The 22894-nt window shown below is 47.8% G+C and overlaps 1 protein-coding gene across 2 annotated transcripts; it reads right to left on the reverse strand.

Annotated features, from left to right (window-relative positions):
- Positions 1–370: 370 nt before the first annotated feature.
- On the reverse strand, positions 371–2764 carry LOC127327724 (protein phosphatase 2C 51). 2 transcript variants are annotated; one of them, XR_007868689.2, is made up of 4 exons: positions 1950–2764; positions 1329–1434; positions 733–1262; positions 371–665 (listed from the first exon to the last, which is right to left on the reverse strand). XR_007868689.2 is itself a non-coding variant. In XM_051354518.2 (3 exons), exons 1-3 carry the CDS (start codon positions 2694–2696, stop codon positions 910–912), a joined length of 1206 nt encoding a protein of 401 aa, XP_051210478.1. In that variant the 5' UTR covers positions 2697–2764; the 3' UTR covers positions 371–909. The 2 variants fall into 2 exon arrangements, 1 of the variants encoding a protein (XP_051210478.1); XM_051354518.2 differs by having other exon boundaries at positions 371–1262.
- Positions 2765–22894: the final 20130 nt, after the last annotated feature.

Below are 22894 nucleotides of genomic sequence, written 5' to 3' on the forward strand. Positions count from 1 at the left end.
TTTTTCCATATTGTGTTGAAATTTTTGAAAGATGAAAATTTTGTCAACGAGTCGTTTCAAACTATTCCAGACTGGTTATTCGTATTAGTTGAATTTTTTGATTTTTTTTCATATTTTTGAAAAGTTTGAACTATAATGAAACATAGAGATTATCAAAACATTGTGAGGCCCTGTTGTCAGATTTGTAGTTAAACAGATTAATCCCAAATTCTAAGCTCTAGTTGAACAGCGTAATTCTAAATTCTAAGTTCTACGTGACAGGATTACACCAACTATTTGTGGTATGTGAAAAAGGGTGCGTCTATGTCTAAGTTGACTGAGATTTGCTTAAGTCTCAGTCAACTCAGAAAAGTGCAACTGCAGTTTAAAAAAAGTGCAACTCGGTTCAGTTGCACATTTCTGACAGAAAAGTGCAATTGCACTTTTTTAACAGAAAAGTGCAACTCAAATACTTTTTTAATTAATTTAGACTTAAAAAAATCTCAGTTTACTAAGACATAGCAAAACCGTGTGAAAAAAAGGATAAAATAAGAATGTTGCGCAGTGCCGACATCTGTAATTTCCTCTGCTACAACGGTAGCAGTCTGCATCTTCTCTGAATGTCCATGTTACCCTCTGCGGCAGCTTGAATCACCCCTCCTACATTCTTGTATAAACTTATTTAGCTGAAAAAGAAGAAATATTAGCTCGCCCAATGTCAGAAGAACATCGGACAACCTTGTTTACACTCACCCATCGACTCATCGTCGTCATCATCGATCGATCCATCTCGGAGTTGAAGCCGTAATGGTGATGCCCGGAGATCTTTTCCCGGCTCCTCACCAGTCACGAGGCCCGAATCAATGTCGCCGTTAATGTACATACTAGCTACCGCGCGCGCGCGCGCCTACATCTAAAAACTAGCTAAAGCTACAACTTAATCTCGCTTCCGGCGGGCGCAGAGGCACGCCGGCTCCCCGCTCTGCTCCTGAGCCGCCTGAGCTCGACGACGACGACGCTGATGTTGTCCTTGCTGCCGCGGGAGATGGCGAGCTCGGTGAGGAGCGCGGCGGCGTCGGTGGCACTGCGCCCGGACACGGACTCCGGGAACGCGGCGGCGAGGTGGCCGTTGAGGCAGCTCCTGGCCACCCGGCAGGCCATCTCGTTGGACACCACGTCCCAGAGCCCGTCGCTGGCGAGGACCAGGAACTCGTCCTTCTCCGTCCGCTCCACCGCCGTCACCTCCGGCTCCGCGCTCACGTACGGCTTCAGGTAGTAGTCCCCTGAAATGAAGGAGTAACTTATCAGTGTTGCTAGTGTTAGAGATGGATTGGAAAGGGAAGAAGTACCTATGGATCTAGAGGTGGATAGAACTCCAAGGACACGGGATCCGTTCCAGTTGATCACCCTGCCTCCCGCGGCTTCCACCCTTTGCAGCTCGTCCGGCCGATCTGGCTGTATGTCAAGAGTAAATTTCAGTTAGAAGAGAAGCCTTTGCTGAACATTGCACGTCGGTTGCAAAGGAAGAAAATGTTATGCTACCAATGGACCATTGCTGTGCTGGTAGTACCAGTTACGAGAACAATGGCAGTAGCACAACAAATCAATCAGCGCAGCATTTGCAAAGAATTGAATCACTGATCCAAACATCTACTAGTAGTACGTAACATTTGGCACATTCAGTGGCAAATATTTCTTCAGTGAAAACAAAACAATGCTGCATCGAGGCACCGCCATTTATTTGAAGGAATGAGATGGCACTGACCGACATAAGCAGCTTCTAATTGCATCCAGACAAGATACCAGATCTGGGACTCACTGCCAGATCCGAGCCGGGAAGAACACGTGGAGCATAGCATCGGACACGAGTCACAGGGGTAGGTATTGATGTTCTTGTTTAGCATTGGGCGGCTACGCTAGTTGGCGTCCGAGGTAGAGTAAAGATTCCGTACGTGTGTGTGTGTCTGTACCTTGTGGTCAGTGGAGAGCGGCACGGCGACGCCGGCGCGGGAGAGCACGGCGCGCGAGTCGCCGCAGTTGGCGACGACGATGCGGCGGCGGCCCACGACGGCGACCACGGCGGTGGAGCCCACGGTCCGCGAGCGCGCCTCGTCGACGTCGGCGTCCGCGCCGGCGGCCGCGCCCCCGACCACCTCGCCGTCCACCCTCGCGAAGCTGGCCGCCAGGGCCTCCTTCATGCCAAGAGCGTCCCCGGCTGACGGAGCCGCGGTGCCAGCGAGACGCAGGCGCAGAAGCTCCTCGGCGAGCACGACGTGCATCCGGTCCCTGCACGCCTCCGCCACCCGCGCGCCGCCGTGGCCGTCGTACACCGCGAAGAAGTCCTCGTCACCGCCGCACCCGTCCACGGCTTCCGCAGTCGGCGGAGAGGACAGGAAGGTCCGCTTGACGGCGACGGCGTCCTCCATCTCGCGGCGGCGGCCGATGACCGACACGGCGCCGTGCGACAGGCAGGGCGGGAGGAGGATCCCGCGGCCCGCTTCCGCCGACGACGTATCGGAGGACGCCCCGTCGTCACCCGTTCCGGGCCGGACCTTACTCGCCGCCAGGTCGTCCACCTCCCGCGGTGTTTTGCGGCCGTGGCGCCGGTGCTCTAGGCGGCGCCGACGCCGCGCGGCCCTGACGCCGTCGCTTTCGTGGCCGGCCGCGACGACTCTCCGCGCGAGGCCTTGGTCATCGTCGCCCGCCGCCTGCCTCATATCATCACCCTGGGTCTCTCCAAGCAGAGTAGTAGGACGGAGAAGGGCCCGGCCACGGCATGGAGGGTGGCGAGGGCGGGTTTAATACGGCGAGAGGAAAAGGTGGGAGACGGAACGCGAGCCGGTGGATTGGAAATGGACGGTCAGATGGGTGACAGCGGTGGGGGCGCCGTACCGGGACGTGGAGGCGGGCGACTCGTCGGTGGCGCGTGGCGTGGAGCTCCGGTTGGGGAGGTTCAGATACCGCGGACCCAGGGGAGGCGCCGTGCGCTTGGTCCACAGGATTAGCGGCTCTGGCGAGACAGGGCACTAGACACCGGTGTTGGTGAGGATGGTGCAGGGTGGGGCTGGTGTGTCTGGACCATCTGGTAGGGCGTGGGACCCGGGGTAGGGGTTACGTGGAGGGTGGGGCGGGCCGTGCGATTTGACCGCTCCGAGGACAAATGTTAGGGGCACAGGTCTTACGTGTAGGTGCAAGGAAGCACGAGAGAGAGAGAGAGAGATTCTAGCCAAACACAACTGTTAGAATTTGGTTATTATTGTTAGGTAGGCGACACGATGCCTATGCGTGGCTGATTTTATTCAGCAGATGTCTCGTTAAAGGTTACCACGGCGACGCCGCAACTCCGTGGAAAAGATAAATGAAATCGACATGCCACGTTTTGCATTAGGCCTTTCATCATGAGTGGGTTTCACGCATGATGCTCACAACAGAGGTGTATCTAAGTTTTTTTTTTTAAATAAGGGTGTATCTAAATTTAGGGTGGCATTCCAGGCCAGCCAGGTTCGACCCCGCGGGTGCGAATATCAGCTGAATTTCTCCACTCTTCTATAAAGATATGCCGTCAAGGGCTAGTTTTGGCTGGTCTCGTTTTCCCCTCCTAAATTTAGGGCCTGATTAATCTTAGTTGACTGAGAAATAATTTCGTTCTCAGTCAGATGATGTCATTAAAATCTCAGTTGCAATATAACTGAGCAGAAACTTGGGCTACTAGTGTTTTTTGTTGGTGCCTATGACCATATTTGAAGATAGAAGACTAGTCTATTTACCTGTGTTATTGCACTAAGAAACTTCTATTGTGGAAGACCTCAATATTTAATTTACACTGAGCTACAGATAAAAGTATATTAAGTTTAATTACATGCAAGCATGTTTAACAAATCATTAAATGCAGATACAATTTTGAAAAAAAAACAATGCAATAAAGTGAACGTTTCTTAAAATATACCACATATGATAACATGATAAGAGCAAATCTACCGGATCATGTAAATTGTAAACTGAAAACATGTTCGAAAAACATTGTTCGCGGCAGAACTCAAAAGTGATCATTCAACATTGTACATGCCATTGAAAACATGTTTGTAGGCTCAATTTATCATACTCGAAATTGAATATTTAGAAAACATTGTTCGCAAGAGAACTGAGCAGTTCATCGATAAATTATCACAAGCGCAAAATAAACTATTAAAACCACTAATTCAAGCCTGCAACAAGCCTATATTTCCAAATTCGGACCCGAGATACCTCATCGGGGCATGTGGGCACGGCGGACGGGGAGCCCCGCTTGACTCTGAGTCATCGAGGTCGACGATACGCTGCTTCACGCGTCGGGAAGTGGGATCTTGCTTGGCTTCCTTGCCCCCACCTGGATGACAAGGAAGGCGTGCATCCTCCTTCTCGCGCTTCTGCGTCGCCGTTGCATCTCTCTCTCGGCTTCGTAGCAGTCGACGTACCAAAACCTCTAGAAATTATAAGGGCATGTGTAATATTTGGTAAGACCGTCTCATCTTAGCATCGCCAGGTAATTTAGATACAACGATAAAACATGGTGTATAATGGCTTGTTTTTTTGGTTTTATCTTCAGTAACCGGATATTCCAAATATGTGGTGAGAGAGATTATGCTCAGAGATCATCTCTTAGTTAAGAAAAAGCAAACCCGCTTTTAAAAATTCTCTTTCTTCCAACTCAACATCTATTCTACGTTGCACTACCATGATATCACATTATCACCATTGTATATGCGCTAAACCCACTAATTTTGTACGGGTTAAACATATTTATAGGATGTGTTAGGGTTTCTCTTGTTGTCTGGCAAAAGATAACCACTGAGAGACGCCGCAACTTCCATGGAAAATAAATCAAGATTACGACCACGCGGCAACGCCTACGCGTGCAGAGACCGGAAGTGAGCGGCCACTTCGCTGTCAAAAAATATCTCGGCGGAAGAAGAGGTGGCAGAGTTGCTGTTGTTTGGGAGTTAACTTTTGGCTGCGCTGAGCAGGGGCGCGTGCCGAGCTGCCTGCCCCGGGCATGGGAAGTAGCGGGCGGAGCGAACGCGTGGCGCGGCCGGGGCGCGGTCTTCACCGCCACGGATGCCAACGCCGGCGCCGCTCGCGCGCGCGCGTCTCCCGTTCGAACGCAAGGGCCGCGCTCGCCAGCTCCAACGGCCTCGGGACACCCAGCTTCATCACTGACTGAACAGTGTAGTGCGCGCGTGTGCTACGGACGGGGGCGACGTGGAGCGCTGCTCCGGCTTACCGGAGGCATGTCCCTAGCAGACCTAGTACCGCCATAGCCCATAGGCACGCCCAAAGCTAGACGATCTCTCTCTCTCCTTGGATGGAGCCGTGCTTCTCTCTCTGTCGACGTGGTCTCTGCGCCGCTGCTCGCACGCCGCTCCAAGCAGGGCCACCGATGGTACCTTGTACGCCCGCTTCTGCAGGCGAAACACCGGCCGCCGCGTGTGCCGGAGCCGCGCGCCGGCTATGATTTTTCCAACGGCCGGGGACCGGCCTGCGTCGACGTGCGCTTGCTCAGTGACCGGTCACGGCACAGCTCCGCAAAATTAAAACTGAAACTACTCCCTCAGCTCTCTTCACAGATATAATGTTGTAGATACTTTAGACTAAGCTAGAAGCACAACATAATACTAAATCTACATATTAAAAGTACACTACACATACATCAAAATAGATGAATTCACTAAAAGCTAAATCATCTTATACTAATGAAAAGAGGGAGTATTTTCTAAATAAGAAGAATAAAACCTGAAACCGGGACTCTCGTGGACAATACGGCCCAACCTATGAAATCGATCTCTTCCCTAATCTCTCTTCCGTAATCAATCTCAGAGCATCTCTGATTAAAGGGTTTGCATGAGAAATTTGTAATTCATAGATACTAGTTGAATGCCCGTGCGTTGCTACGGTCTTTTTTTTCTCATTCCACTTGTTAACACCTTGCTTGCGAATCGGTTGAAATGTATTTCGAGATAAGCCATGATTATATTCTTATGACCCATGTAGTTGCACTAAACCCTAGAAATTTCATACTCCCATCTTCCTCGGGCACACCCTATGATATCCTCATATCTAGTGTGCCATCCAAATTTCCAGGGTTTTGATTCCCATTCGTAAGTTTGTATGTAGGTGGGGGGTTTGTGATCATGATTCGATAGGGTAACAACCTCAGACACACAAGAGATATGCAGGTTCAGGTCCAACGAATAGATCACCGGTAACATCCCTACTTCCTGGTGATGTCGATGGGATTAATATGTGTGAGGTGCCAATGAGTTGCTAGGGGGTGCAGGCTTACGATGGGGAGTCGATGATGAAGATCTAGCCCAAGGAATAAGATTTAGCATCCCCCCGTTCGCTTAGACCGCGGGAGTTAGCCTGTCCAAAAAAATGCTCCTTTGTTCGAGTAAATAGGTTTAATTCCCGATATGCCGGGCAACATAACAGGAAAAATATCCTTGCGATGGTCAGGATTTGTTTAATTCCGGCCTTCCTCTTCTATTGCTGGGTTTTCTTTCCTCGGGGCCTAAATGTGTTAATCAGGCTATGTTTGCTTAACGATTAACACAGGTCGGGCTAAAGGTACAACGCACCTCCCTTTAGAGTGTGGAGGAGAAGCGAGCCATGGAGTCTGCTCGCGCCTTCCCAGATGATTTTTCTCTGTTTTTGTATGAAGCACGCCTTAGATTTAAGCATTCCTACTGACCCGTTATAGCGTAGACAGACAACCAAGGTCAGGGTTGCGTGGGCCAAATTTTTGAGCATACTACTTGGTTTAATAATCCATCCGCGAAGGCGGATGGGTGTCACAAAAGGATTTCGTTCCTGGCACCTACTCTTTCAGTAGATGATGTGTCCCCTTCTCATTCTGCCGGAAGCTATAGCTTAATAGGCAGAAACTCTAGTAACACTATGCCTTCTTACTGATACATTTATATACTATAGTGGCTAATGCCCAACTAAACATTAGTCTACTGGTAAAAGTAATGGAAATCTTGCGGGGTCATGATTATACATGGATGATGGGAGGTGAATTGCCACACAAACCCAATTGAGGTCATGATTCAGGGGACCAGGAGATAGTCTCCCTATTTTGCGAGAGCTAACGAAAGTGAGGGGTTCGTGACAAAATTTATTTTCGTTATCGGCGTTAACGGAAGGCAAAGATTTTGTGATGATAATTTTTTTGTCAAGCGGGGATTGGGTTGGACGGCTAGGAACGAAAACAAGGCGAGAAACAATCTTGTTTCGAGCTAACAGATCATTCATTAATTTGACTGATCAACAAGAAGGCATCGAACGGTTGCAGATGTTGAGAAAGGAAATGCTATTAAGGCTAATTGATGGCTAACGATGGAACTATTTTGTCAAGTAAAGAGGAGGGATGCGCCTTTGTATCCAAGAGCCGTGAATTGATGATGTCCAGTAGATCGAACGAGTCTAAATGGTTCCAATCTTTTTCATCAAACATGTTTAATGACTGACAACCAACTCCAATATAAATATAAGAATATAGATCGTGCCATGAAATATTAAGTGTTGCCAAAACGCCTGTTGTGGAAAAAAACCTAGTCAGTGCAGAAATCACCTGAGCAACTCATCAACGCGTTTGATGACCAGCAATCAACTCCAATATAATACTACCTCCATCCTAAAGCTTAAGGCTTATAAAGTCAAACTATATCAAGTTTGACTAAGTTTTTACCTAAAATCATTAACATGAAAAATACAAAATTAATATCATAAATAGATAATGAAACATATTTTCGTATGGTATCTACAAAATATTATATTTATTGATAGATTATTCTAAAAGCTTGGTCAAACTTTACTTGGTTTGACTTTTCAAAAAAAATAAGCCTTAAGCTTTGGGATGGAGGTAGTACTGTAAATTGTACCATGGAAAATTTTGTGCTGTCAGAACCTAGTCAGTGAAGAAATCACCTGAGCAGCAACTCAGTAGCAACATAAAAATAAGTGGCACATATAGTGTTAGACAGCAAGGTCACAAACTTGGAATTTTAGTGCAAAAACCATTAACACTCATGAATACGCTAATTTATGGAATAACTAAATAGTTATTTGCTTTTCTAAACAGAAAACTGAACCGTTGTTGTAAAAGGCTATCAAATATATATATATCAAGGAGAAATGTCAGGATTGCTAACATTTCACCATAAACTACGGATTCTGAGTTACCTCACATTTGTGGAAACCTCTTAAAGTAGATATATTATTGGATTGACCTCTAGCAGCTCCCACGTGTCAAAATTAACCTCATGTATGTTTCACATACAACAAAAATAGATAAAGTAAACATTCTTCTGAAAATTTCGTCCATCATAAATATCATTACCAGTCCACAAAATCATAGTGGTATGTTGGTAGTGTTAATTCCTGTCAGAAAAGAGATTAAACCAGTCAAAAACAAGGTTTAGGGTTTGGTGCTTGGGTAAACAACCCAGCCCGTTCCACATGTATTTATATGACCAATACAACATACACGTCCATATACAACACGTATAGGCGTGTGTTACAAGAAAGACAGAGTTAGATGATATTTACAATTCTAACACTCCCCCTCAATCTAAACCGCTATGAACAAAGGTTAAGATTGAAACGAAATCTATCTAACATCTGTCTAGTGGCTGGCTTAGTGAACACATCAGCCAATTGGTCATGAGTGGATATAAACCAGACATCCAAGTCACCAGCAGCTACTCGTTCTCGCACAAAATGATAATCAATCTCTATGTGTTTCATCCGAGCATGAAAGACTGGATTTGCCGTCAGATATGTAGCCCCTAGATTGTCACACCACAATATGGGAGGACGCTGCCGAACAACACCAAGTTCCTTCAGTAGAGAATCTACCCAAATAGCTTCGGCAGCTCCATTAGCCAATGCTTTATATTCTGCCTCGGTACTAGATCTCGAGACAGTAGGTTGCTTTTTTGCACTCCAAGAGACAAGATTTGGACCAACAAATACTGCAAACCCACTGGTAGACCGCCTATCATCGACACAACCAGCCCAATCAGCATCAAAATACTGATGACTGTAGACGTGGACCTGTGGAAACGCAAGCCTGTTTCTAGTGTCCCTTTGACATAACGCAGAATTCGCTTGACAGATTCCCAATGAACATCCGTAGGCTGTGACAGAAATTGACATACTTTGTTGACAGCAAACGAGATATCTGGCCTGGTGTGTGTCAAATACTGCAATCCACCTACCACACTGCGGTACCGATGAGCATCATCTGAACTGAGCGGTGTACCGGTGTCTCTCGCCAAAGTCTCTGAGACAGAAAGTGGAGTGGTGGCCGGGTTACAATTCTCCATGTTGACTCGATGAAGAAGATCAAGAGCATATTTTCGTTGAGTCAAGGTTAGCCCCCCGGAATTGTAAGTGGCCTCCAATCCAAGAAAATATTCCAACTGACCCAAATCCTTGATAGGAAAATGGCTGGAGAGACCTCGAACTAGAACATCAACAACCTCTGGAGTAGAGCCGGCAATGACAATGTCATCGACATAGACCAACATAAAAATCTGCACTCCAGCACGCGAATAGAAGAACAAGGATGTATCCGCCTTAGAGGAGGAGAAACCAAGTCGATAAAGGAGCTGACTCAGACGAGCATACCATGCACGCGGCGACTGTTTCAGACCATAGATGGAGCGCTGAAGCTTGCAAACATGAGAAGGATACCGGGTGTCCTCGAAACCAGGCGGCTGCTGCATATAGACATCCTCAGCCAAAAATCCATGTAGAAACGCATTGCTGACGTCCACCTGCCGAAGACTCCATCCACGAGAAACTGCGAGAGACAGTATAATGCGAACTGTGGCAGCTTTCACGACCGGGCTGAAAGTATCGCCATAGTCAATTCCATGCTGCTGTGTAAACCCTCGCGCAACTAACCGCGCTTTATGCTTGTCAATGGATCCATCCGGACGATGCTTCGTTTTAAAGATCCACTTGCTGCCCACAACATTGACACCAGGCGGCCGTGGAACAAGAATCCACGTGCCATTCTGTTGAAGGGCATCAAACTCGGCAGACATTGCCGATTGCCATGCAGGTTCACGAAGAGCATCGCGATGAGAGGTAGGTGCCGCAAAGAACGCCCGACGACGCGGATCATACCGCACGGTACCATCGGTATACCTTTTCCCACGACGAGTCTGGTCACGGTGACGTGTTATCATGGCATGTTGATTCTCGGCAGGATCAGTCGGAGCAGCAGAAGTCGATGTGGGCTGCCTGGGAGCAGCAGATGCGGGCGATGCAGGAGGCCGGCTCGGCTCGCCAGTACCGCTAAGCGGCTCGATGGTGCTGCGAGGCTCCTGCGCGTGCATGGGCTCGCCATGCACGTCGATCACAGGATGCAAGGGGGCGCTGGCGTCAATCGCCACACCGTCGGCGGACTCAAGTGGCGATCCATCTGGCACCTGTAGAGAGACAACACTTGGAACAGAGGGGTCAGTAGACAAATAGGACAGATCATAATTCCGCACTGGTTCACTAGTAACTGGTTCATCAGACGGAAAACGAATGGCTTGTTCAAGAGTGGATACATCAACCGACACACCGGGAGTGGCAAACGGAAAAACAGACTCATCAAACACCACGTCACGGGAGATGTAGATTCTTCCTGTGGTTCGATCTAAGCATTTGTACCCCTTATGTATGGGACTATACCCCAGAAACACACACATCTTAGAACGGAATTCTAGTTTATGAGAGTTGTATTTGCGAAGACTAGGCCAACAAGCACACCCAAAGATACGGAGAAAGGAATAGTTGGGCTGAACATGCATTAGGCGATATAGTGGTGTTTCTTTGTTGATGACGGGAGTAGGCATGCGGTTAATGAGATAACAGGCTGTGAGAAGGGCTTCGTCCCAATAGCGAAGAGGAAGTTGTGAATGAGCAAGAAGTGCTAGACCTGTTTCAACTAGGTCTCGGTGTTTGCGCTCGGCAACTCCATTTTGTTGGGAAGTGTGAGGACACGAGACACGGTGAACAACCCCTGTGCGCTCAAAGTATCGGTGAAGACGGTGGTATTCACCACCCCAATCAGACTGAACCGCTTTAATCTTAGCATTGAGAAGACGCTCGACATGAGTCTGAAAAGCATAGAATATGTGTTCCACATCAGACTTATGTTTAAGAAGATATATCCAAGTGAACCGGGAGTAGTCATCGACAAAGCTGACATAGTATTTGTATCCCCCTGAAGAAACGCTGGCTGGACCCCAGACATCAGTATGAATTAATTCAAGAGGTACAGTAGAAACACGAGAGGACAGTGAGTAGGGTAACTGATGACTTTTAGCACGTTGACAAGCATCACATACTAAATAATTGTTGTTTGATGGAGAACACGACAGCTCATTGGAACTAACAATATTTCGAACTATATTATTGGATGGATGACCTAGACGTTGGTGCCACTGTTGAGAAGTTGCACCAGCCGACACACGACGAGACGACTCCTTGCCGAATGGGATGGGGTAGAGGCCGCCTTCACTCCTACCGAGAAGCAGAACCCTCCTCGTGGTTATGTCCTTGACACAGAAAAAGTCACGATGAAACTCAACAAACACATGATTATCACAAACGAGACGATAAACGGAGAGAAGACTAAGACGGGCATCAGGCACATGGAGTATATTTTTAAGATGAAGAGATGAACCAGCTAAAAGTGATTGACCAATGTGCGAAATTGACAGACCTGCACCATTTGCTACTTGGACTTGATCCTTGCCACCGTAGCGCTCGTATGCCTGAAGACGTGCTAGCTCGTTGGTGAGGTGGTCAGTCGTCCCGGAGTCCATGATCCAGGGATTGCTGTTGTAGTTTGTTGTTGCAGCGTTGCCACTCTTCTGCTGTGGTGGCTGAAAGTTGGCGTCGAAGCGGTTGCGACAGTCCTTGGCGACGTGTCCCCAATTACCACAAATCTGGCATTTAGGCCTCCAACGACGCTGCTGCTGGCCGCCATTGCGGCCGTTGTTGTTCCAGCCTCCACCGTTGCCGCCATTGCGGCTGCCATCATTGCGGCCGTAGCCACCTCCATCGTTGCGGTCGTACCCGCCGCCATCGTTGCGGCCGTAGCCGCCGCCATCGTTGCGGCCGTAGCCGCCGCCCTCATTGCGGCCGTAGCCGCCAGTGTTGCCTCCAGGACGAGGCTGCCCTTGCTGGCCGTCACCACCATTGGGGCGAGGGAATCCTCCACTTGGAAAGGTGGGGTTAGGGCGCACCGCTGCGTTCACCGACGACGACCATCCCTCGTTTTGCGCCTGCTGTGCTTGGAGGGACTCGAAGGAGAGAATGTCGGCGTAGAAGGTGGCATAGGGAACCGACGCGTCGGAGCCACGCGAGTGCGAGGCGGTGACAGGGTTGTACGCAGAGCCCAGACCGATGACAATGTAGTCAACGAGTTCATCGTCGGTGATGGGAGCACCGGCGGCGGCCATTGCATCTGCATAGCCTTTCATCTTCTGCATGTATGCTGCAGCGGAAAGATCCTCCTTCCTCGTCGTTACGAGCTGTCGACGGATGTGGCGCACATTGGCGCGGCTCTGAGCGCCATACAAGTCGTGGACGCCGGCCCAGACTGCAGCGGCGGTTTGACAACCGATAAGCTGGTTGGCAATGTTGGGCTCCATGGAGCCGAGGAGCAGCCCGATGAGGCGCTGATCCTGAGTCCACCAGTGTTCATACTGGGGGTTAGGGATTGTCACGGCTTTGTCGCCGTCTCCCTCGGTGATCGTCTTCACAGGCACGACGGCATCTGCGTCGAGGTGACGATGCAGTCCAGCGCCGGCAAGGTTGGGAAGGACTATGCCCTTCCAGAGACTGAAGTTGCCGGCCTCCAACCGGAACGGGGGAACCGGGACGGTTCCTGCGGAGGCGCTCGCCATCGGGGAAGAGGAAGTCGACCCGACGAAGGTGGAGAGTTGAAGAGGAGAAGTCATCGCGGCGCGCTGAGGAGAGGACTCTCGGCGGCGGCGTCAGATGAGATCGCAGCGGCGGCTGCGTTTGCTCTGATACCAAGTCAAAAACAAGGTTTAGGGTTTGGTGCTTGGGTAAACAACCCAGCCCGTTCCACATGTATTTATATGACCAATACAACATACACGTCCATATACAACACGTATAGGCGTGTGTTACAAGAAAGACAGAGTTAGATGATATTTACAATTCTAACAAAACCAACATAAGTTTAGTGCAATATAAAGGGAAACACATAATATGACTAATCAGTTGAACATATAGGCAAACTTCTCAAAATGCTAAGGAAATTCTGAGACAAACCTACATGTAAAAAGGAGGCCGCAGCTAGTCCTTTGCATTTGCAATGCATTGATTGTATATCACGCCTCATCTTCTGTGATCGTCTATGCCAAATAGGAGGTCCAGGGTCACCGTTCAACAGTACTCTAGTGCTCGCTAGCAGGGCTAATATGATGAAAATTAATCCACAGAACATCTCAGTAAGTCCAAGCCGACATGCCGACACAAAAACCTTGAAGATACAAGCCCATGTCAAGCTTCACAAGGACGCGTGTGGCTCCTGCAATTGTTGCAAAACTGCTGCAATTATGTAAGAACACACTGATTCATACAAAATGCTTAACGGCGAGCAGACTGATTCATCAAGATAAGAAAAATACCCCATAAACCAGTAGCTATGTTGAATCATTTGTGCCTTTGGCTGCAGAGTAATAAAACTATAGCAGGGTCAACACGGTAAACGTTTCATAGCCAAACGAACATGAACATAACATGTATGTAGTCTTCAGTGATATTGTAGTGTGTTGCAGGGATCAGTTCAAATTCAGAGCATTAAGGCTATAGCAGGGGAGAGTACAGTGGAGGTAGCGGCTTACCTGGACGGAGGATCTCGGTGGCCTTGGGTAGACGAACCTGTTTTCTTCTGGGCTCCACGGGGACACTGGTCGGCCGAGAGGGAGGAAGACGCCGGTGCCGTTGGGCTCACGCTTGGCTCCGGGCAGGGTGAGGGCGGCGCGCATGCTGGCGGCGGCGGAGTGAGCGGGAGGTGGCGGCGCGTGCTGCAGCTGCGTCTTCAGCAGCGGTGGTAACGCCGCCGGGCTCAGGTCGACAGGCGCTCCAGTGCCGCCGCGTTGCGTCGCACGCCCCAAGCAGCGGCCCCGAAGAGCTGCCGCTCCTTCTGCTGCGTGAGGAGTTGCTGCTGATCTGCAAAACAAATGAACAAAACGTAAATATTCAGGAACAAAAAATTCTCAAGACTGAAAGAACGAGACACAATGGAAAGGCACTCTGGCCGCCTCAGCTGGTAGAAGGAAGGAAAGATCCTACCATGAATGCTCTTTTGGGAAGTGACACACGCGGTATGGAAGGATTATATTTAATTTGTATTAATAGAGTTTAATTTGATACCGTGATTAGCGGTAATAAATGCAAACAAGTGGCGACTTACCATGAAAAGGCAATCGGACGATTGGATGTTAAGAGGAGACCGTAGGATTAGATTTGACGACCAGGATGCTTCCAATGACGACCACCAAAGTGCGTTGAGTGTCAAACGACCAACTCCCATTTAATAGTAAAGATTTTTTCCCACTATGCTTGTTTGGTTTGTAGGACCGCTTTCCATACGATTTTTTTTCCTGACAAATACATTGCACTAGATCTTACACTAAATCTAGCATCCACTCGTACCCTTTTTTGCAGAGTTCTTGTGATTGGGAAGTAAGGATGGCAATAGGTAGGATATGAGGGGAAAGAGCAATATTATACTCATACGCGTATACAATAGGTACAAAATTCTACCCATACCAATACCTGATGGATACCCGTATCCACTGGATACCCAACGGGTAGATCAAACAATACATAAGTTACTCATAATTTTGAATTTTTCGATAGCACATATGATAAAAAATTATCAATTATCTCAACAAAATAACAAGCAGTCGAGTACACGATAATTATCAAAATACAGAAATCATAATCTCATATCCTAACTCATATGTCAACACATGTAGGCATGTGGCATGAAGAATTAACGATAAACGGGCAGGATATGGGCCAGCGACGGAGTGATGTTTTGGTACATGGGAGCGTATGCTCCCTTTATTTTGAAATACATGTTAGACACATTTTAAAATATCAAAAAATTGAAACAAAAATTTCGCACGTACATTTTCATGTGCTACGCGCTCACAAAGTCGTTTCATGAAAAATCAACATGTCATGTGGCGTGTGTAAAAATGACAAAATTCGGTACTGAAACAAAGACTTGTCACAAGATAAATTTTCTCTTTTTCGCTTAGACTACAAAAAATATCATTTTTCGTGAAACTTGACGAATACACATATATTATGAAGATGTACATGTAATTTTTTTTGTCAAAATTTTTTAACACTTAGAAATATGTTTTTATGGTAGAGGATCATACGCACCCGGGAGCCGAATTGAGTTTCTAGAATATACGTACTACTTATGTGTATAAAAGTGTGCATATATCCTGACCATGTAGGTACGGTACTGGTGGGTAGTACTGTCCTTAGCTGGGAGGCTCACGCACAATAGCCGGTAGATGTTCCCATAACCGGCGGTGCGCCGGCAACTTTGCTTCCAGATCGAATCAATCGCGTGGCTGCTGCAGCGCGGCCTAGCAGGTAAGAGCATCTTCACCGCCCGGCTTTGGCAGCGGCTCAGATAGCATTTTGGGGGGCAACATTAAAAATGGGTTTGCACCGGCGCGTTTTAAATAGCGCCGGCGGTTTTTCGAGCCCAATAGAAGCGCCGGCAATCCCGTGCCAGTCCCTTCGCGCAGGGCGCGAGTCGGACACGCCGGCGCCTCGCGGCACGACGGTTTTTACGGGTGGAAACGTCTTGTCAGCGAGAGGATGCAACGATTCACATCGGAAACAACGCGGGAAGGTTGGTCGTCGGTATTAATGGCCTCCCGCGTGGAAACCGAGGCGGCGACGAGGGCGGCGCCTGGCCACGTGGCATCCACCCACCCTCCACACGCGCCTTCAATGCGCGTCCGCCGCCTCTCTTAAAACCCCACCGGCGCACACTTCTCTTCTTCCCCGCCTTCCAACCCTAGCCGCCACCGTCGTAACCGCAGCGCAAACTTCCCACGCACGCACCAACGATGGCGCACAACGACGAGGCCAGCGGCGGCGGCGTGCTCCGCTCGTTGCAGCTTAGCCTCGACGAGGCCGATATACTTTACTGGCAGCGCATCCGTACAGTACAAGCTACCGCATGACTGACACGTCACCAACGCCGGCTTCGTCATGCCACCGTCGCCACCGGTAGGACCACAGACACGGGCCCTCGTCAGGGAATGGCGGAACCTGATGGCGCCGGCGGAGAGGAACCTGCCAGCAAACACGCACGACAGCCCGGCTTGGGAGTGGCGGTTCGAAGATTAGCATGTCGTTGAGCTCGCGCGGGCGGCCGGACGCGCGAGCGGCCCCTTCAACACCGTCGGCCGCTGTGCCTGGTGGCACGACCACGACGTTGATGCCACACTGCGGCAATATGGCTTCCGCCAGCACGTCTGCGGCGACCCGCCGCGCGACCCATTGTACTTCCCTCAGGCGGCGTGCATGGCGCCGACTTTGCAGAGGGCGCCGGAAAGGACCGTGGCGTCCGGGAGCTCACGCACCGGATCGTCAGCAGCCGGCGACCGCACGCGGCCACGCCCGCACCTCCTTCCGGAGTCGCCGTCATCCGCGACGGGGCGTGGCGCGCGTCCTCTGCTTCGGCCCGTCGGATGACGGTGTCGGGCCACCGCCGCCGCCTCAGGGAGGAGGACGTGGCGGCCTCGCCACCACTTCCGCCGGCGAAGAGCAAGAAATGGTGGGAGATGGAGGCGGAGGCACAGGCGGCCCTCCGTGGTGGCGATGACCCAGAGGAGTTTCCCGGCCAGAACTTCATTATCGGCCGCTCCGTCGACGAGGATTACCGGCAGATCACGATAGTGAAGGAGATATGCCCTAGAGGCAATAATAAAGTGGTTATTATTTATATCTTTATGTTTATGATAAATGTTTATATATCATGCTAGAATTGTATTAACCGAAACATTAGTACATGTGTGATATGTAGACAAACAAGAAGTCCCTAGTATGCCTCTTAAACTAGCTTGTCGATTAATGGATGATTAGTTTCATAATCATGAACATTGGATGTTATTAATAACAAGGTTATATCATTATATGAATGATGTAATGGACACACCCATTTAAGCGTAGCATAAGATCTCGTCATTAAGTTATTTGCTATAAGCTTTCGATACATAGTAACCTAGTCCTTATGACCATGAGATCATATAAATCACTTATACCGGAAAGGTACTTTGATTACACCAAACACCACTGCGTAAATGGGTGGCTATAAAAGTGGGATTAAGTATCTGGAAAGTATGAGTTGAAGCATATGGATCAACAGTGGGATTTGTCCATCCCGATGACGGATAGATATACTCTGGGCCCTCTCGGTGGAATGTCGTCTAAATGTCTTGCAAGCATATGAATAAGTTCATAAGAGACCACATACCACGGTACGAGTAAAGAGTACTTGTCAGGAGACGAGGTTGAACAAGGTATAGAGTGATACCGAAGATCAAACCTCGAACAAGTAAAATATTGCGAGACAAAGGGAATTAGTAATGTATGTGAATGGTTCATTCGATCACTAATGTCATTGTTGAATATGTGGGAGCCATTATGGATCTCCAGATCCCGCTATTGGTTATTGGTCGGAGTGAGTACTCAACCATGTCCGCATAGTTCACGAACCGTAGGGTGACACACTTAAAGTTGGATGTTGAAATGGTAGTACTTGAATATGGAATGGAGTTCGAATATTTGTTCGGAGTCCCGGATGAGATCCCGGACATCACGAGTAGTTCCGGAATAGTCCGGAGAATAAGATTCATATATAGGATGTCATTTTATGTGAAATAAAATGTCGCGGAAGGTTCTATGGAAGGTTCTAGAAGGTTCTAGAAAAGTCCGGAAGAAACCACCAAGGAAGGTGGAGTCCACATGGGACTCCACCTCCATGGCCGGCCAGCCCTAGGTGGGGAGGAGTCCCAAGTGGACTCCCCCTTAGGGGGCCGGCCACCCCCCACATGGGAGGTGGAAATCCCACCTTTTGGTGGGAGTCCTAGTTGGGCTAGGTTTCCCCTTTTTATGGGAGGTTTTTGGTTCGGGTCTTATTCGAAGACTTGGAGACCAACTCTTGGGAATCCACCTATATAATGAGGGGCCAAGGGGAGGGGGCCGGCCACCCCAAGACCACAAGCTGGCCGCCCCCCTTGAGTGGCCGGCCACCCCCTCCCAAACCCTAGCCGCCCCCCTCTCCTCCATAACTCCCGCGTAGCTTTAGCGAAGCTCCGCCGGACTTCTCCACCACCACCGACACCACGCCGTCGTGCTGTCGGATTCAAGAGGTACTTCCGCTGCCCGCTGGAACGGGGAGGTGGACGTCGTCTTCATCAACAACCGAACGTGTGACCGAGTACGGAGGTGCTGCCCGTTCGTGGCGCCGGAACCGATCGTGATCAAGATCTTCTACGCGCTTTTGCAAGCGGCAAGTGATCGTCTACCGTAGCAACAAGAGCCTCATCTTGTAGGCTTTGGAATCTCTTCAAGGGTGAGACTCGATACCCCCTCGTTGCTACCGTCTTCTAGATTGCATCTTGGCTTGGATTGCGTGTTCGCGGTAGGAAAATTTTTGTTTTCTATGCAACGTTATCCTGAGTGGTATCGAGCCGTGTCTATGCATAGATGGTTGCACGAGTAGAACACAATGGTTTGTGGGCGTTGATGCTCTTGTTATCTTTAGTTTGAGTACTTTGCATCTTTGTGGCATAGTGGGATGAAGCGGCTCGGACTAACTTTACATGACCGCGTTCATGAGACTTGTTCCTCGTTCGACATGCAACTTGTATTGCATAAGAGGCTTTGCGGGTGTCTGTCTCTCCTACTATAGTGAAGATTCAATTTACTCTTCTATCGAAAACATTAGTATCAACGTTGTGGTTCATGTTCGTAGGTAGATTAGATCTCTCTCGAAAACCCTAAACCACGTAAAATATGCAAACCAAATTAGAGACGTCTAACTTGTTTTTGCAGGGTTTGGTGATGTGATATGGCCATAATATGATGATGAATATGTATGAGATGATCATTATTGTATTGTGGCAACCGTGTGAGCCTTATGGTTGTCTTTAAATTTCATGTTGAGTAGTATTTCAAAGTAGTTGTAATAGTTGCTACATGGAGGACAATCATGAAGACGGCGCCATTGACCTTGACGCTACGCCAACGATGATGGAGATCATGCCCAAAGATGATGGAGATCATGTCCGTGCTTTGGAGATGAAGATCAAAGGCGCAAAGACAAAAGGGCCATATCATATCACATATGAAGCGCATGTGATGTTAATCCTTTTATGCATCTTATTTTGCTTAGATCGTGACGGTAGCATTATAAGATGATCCCTCACTAAAATCTCAAGATAATAAAGTGTTCATCCTTAGTAGCACCGTTACCAAGTCTTGTCGTTTCGAAGCATCTCGTGATGATCGGGTGTGATAGATTCAATAAGTACATACAACGGGTGCAAGATAGTTTTGCACATGCGGATACTAAGGTGGCCTTGACGAGCCTAGCATGTACAGACATGGTCTCGGAACACGTGATACCGAAAGGTAGAGCATGAATCATATAGTTGATATGATGAACACTTTGAGTGTTCGCCATTGAAATCACACTTTTTCTCGTGATGATCGGGTTTAGGTGCGGTGGATTTGGTTCGTGTAATCACTAAGACAATGCGAGGGATATTGTTTTGAGTGGGAGTTCACTTAGGTTTTTAATTATGTTGAATTAAAATTTGAACTCAATTTGTCATAAACTTAGTCTAAACTATTGCAAATATATGTTGTAGAGATGGCGTCCCCAATCAATTTTAATCAGTTCCTAGAGAAAGAGAAACTTAAGAGCAACGGTAGCAACTTCACCGACTGGTTCCGTCATGTGAGGATCTTCCTCTCGGCGGAAATCTGCAATTTGTGCTTGATGCACCGCTAGGTGACCCTCCCGCAGAAGATGAAACCGATGAAGTAAAAGCTGTTTACGCAACTCGGAAAACTCGGTACTCTCAAGTTCGGTGTGCCATCCCGTGCGATCTGGAATCCGATCTTCAAAAACGTTTTGAGCACCATGATCCTCATGAGTTGATGAATGAGCTGAAAGCTATATTCGAGACTCATGCGGCCGTGGAATGCTATGAAGCATCGAAACATTTCTTCAGCTGTATGATGGAAGAAGGCAGCTCCGTTAGTGAGCACATACTCGCCATGACCGGGCATGCGAAGAAACTCAGTGACTTGGGAATAGTGATTCCTAACAGACTGGGGATTAATCGTGTCCTTCAATCACTGCCACCAAGTTACAAGAACTTTGTGATGAACTACAATATGCAGAACATGAACAAGGAGTTAACTGAACTCTTTGGCATGCTAAAAGCTGCTGAGATTGAGATCAAGAAAGAGCACCAAGTGTTGATGGTCAACAAGACCACCAGTTTCAAGAAACAGGGCAAGTCTAAGGGAAAATTCAAGAAGGGTGGCAAGAAAGCTGCCACGCCTCCTGTGAAACCTAAGAACGGCCCTAAGCCTGATGCTGAGTGCTATTACTGCAAGGAGAAGGGACACCGGGAAGCGTAATTGCTCCAAGTATCCGGCTGATTCGAAGAGCGGCCTTGTCAAGAAGAAGAAAGAAGGTATATCTGATATACATATTATAGATGTTCATTTCACTGGTTCTCGTTCTAGTACCTGGTATTTGATCTTGGTTCGGTTGCTCATATTTGTAACTCGAAACAGGAACTAAAGAATAAACGACAACTGCTGAAAGATGAAGTGACGATGCGCGTTGGAAACGGATCCAAGGTCAATGTGATCGCAGTCGGCACACTTCCTCTACATCTACCTTCGGGATTAGTTTTAAGCCTAAATAATTGTTATTATGTACCTGCGTTGAGCATGAACATTATATCTGGATCTTGTTTAATGCAAGACGGTTATTCATTCAAGTCTGAGAATAATGGTTGTTCTATTTTTATGAATAATATCTTTTATGGTCGAGCACCACAAAAGAATGGCTTATTTCTTAGATCTCGATAGTAGTGATACGCATATACATAACATTGATGCTAAGCGAATTAAATTGAATGATAATTCTACTTATATGTGACACTCGTCGTCTTGGTCATATTGGAGTGAAACGCATGAAGAAACTCCATCTTGATGGATTACTTGAATCACTTGACTTTGAGTCACTTGATAGATGCGAAGCATGTCTAATGGGAAAAATGACAAAGACTCCATTTTCTGGTATGATGGAGCGAGCTACTGACTTATTGGAAATCATACATACCGATGTGTGCGGACCAATGAGTGTAGCATCGCGCGGTGGTTATCGTTATGTTCTAACCTTCACAGATGATCTGAGTAGATATGGGTATATCTATTTCATGAAACATAAATCCGAAACTTTCGAGAAGTTTAAGGAATTTCAAAGTGAAGTAGAAAATCAACGTAACAAGAAGATTAAGTTTCTACGATCTGATCGTGGAGGTGAATATCTGAGTTATGAGTTTGGCATGCATTTAAAGAAATGCGGAATACTTTCACAATTGACACCGCCGGGAACACCTCAACGTAACGGTGTGTCCGAACGTCGTAATCGAACTCTCTTAGATATGGTTCGTTCTATGATGTCTCTTACTGATTTGCCGTTATCATTTTGGAGTTATGCATTAGAGACAACCGCATTCACTTTAAATAGAGCACCATCAAAATCCGTAGAAACGACACCGTATGAATTATGGTTTAATAAGAAACCTAAGCTGTCGTTCCTGAAAGTTTGGGGTTGCGAAGCCTATGTAAAGAAGTTACAACCGGACAAGCTAGAACCCAAAGTGGAGAAATGCGTCTTCATAGGATACCCTAAGGAAACTATAGGGTACACTTTCTATCACAGATCCGAAGGCAAAATCTTTGTTGCTAAGAACGGAACCTTTCTTGAGAAAGAATTTCTCACTAAAGAAGTGACTGGAAGAAAAGTAGAACTCGATGAGATTGATGAATCTATACTCGTTGATCGAGTAGCGCGATGCGGAAGTTGTACCTGTACCGCCTATACCGGCAACAGAGGAAGCTAATGATAATGATCATGAAACTTCGAACGAGGAAACTACTGAACCTCGCAGATCGACAAGGGAACGTGCCACTCCTGATTGGTATGATCCTTGTCTAAATGTCATGATTGTGGATAACAATGATGAGGACCCTGCGACGTATGAAGAAGCAATGATGAGCCCAGATTCCAACAAATGGCAAGAAGCCATGAAATCCGAAATGGGATCCATGTATGATAACAAAGTATGGACTTTGGTAGACTTACCTGATAGCCGAAAGGCTGTTGAGAATAAATGGATCTTCAAGAGAAAAAACAGATGCTGATGGTAATATTACTGTCTATAAAGCTCGACTTGTCGCAAAGGGTTTCCGACAAATTCAAGGAGTTGACTACGATGAGACTTTCTCACCTGTAGCGAAGCTAAAATCTGTGAGGATTTTGTTAGCAATAGCTGCATTTTTCGATTATGAGATTTGGCAGATGGATGTCAAAACGGCGTTCCTTAATGGAGACATTGAGGAAGAGTTGTATATGGTACAACCAAAAGGTTTTGTCGATCCTAAAAATGCTAACAAAGTATGCAAACTTCAGCGTTCAATCTATGGACTGAAGCAAGCATCAAGAAGTTGGAACCGACGTTTTGATAAGGTGATCAAAGAC

Source organism: Lolium perenne, chromosome 1 (genome assembly GCF_019359855.2).
Source record: "Lolium perenne isolate Kyuss_39 chromosome 1, Kyuss_2.0, whole genome shotgun sequence".
Lineage (NCBI taxonomy): Eukaryota > Viridiplantae > Streptophyta > Magnoliopsida > Poales > Poaceae > Lolium > Lolium perenne.

What these genes read in the sequence shown, in the direction of transcription:
- LOC127327724 (XM_051354518.2), bottom strand. Translation starts at nt 2,696, where the DNA reads ATGAGGCAGGCGGCGGGCGACGATGACCAAGGCCTCGCGCGGAGAGTC. An exon ending in CGCTCTCCACTGACCACAAG is followed by an intron (nt 1,435 to 1,949) that starts GTACAGACACAC and finishes CTTGACATACAG; the next exon opens with CCAGATCGGCCGGACGAGCT. An exon ending in ATCCACCTCTAGATCCATAG is followed by an intron (nt 1,263 to 1,328) that starts GTACTTCTTCCC and finishes CCTTCATTTCAG; the next exon opens with GGGACTACTACCTGAAGCCG.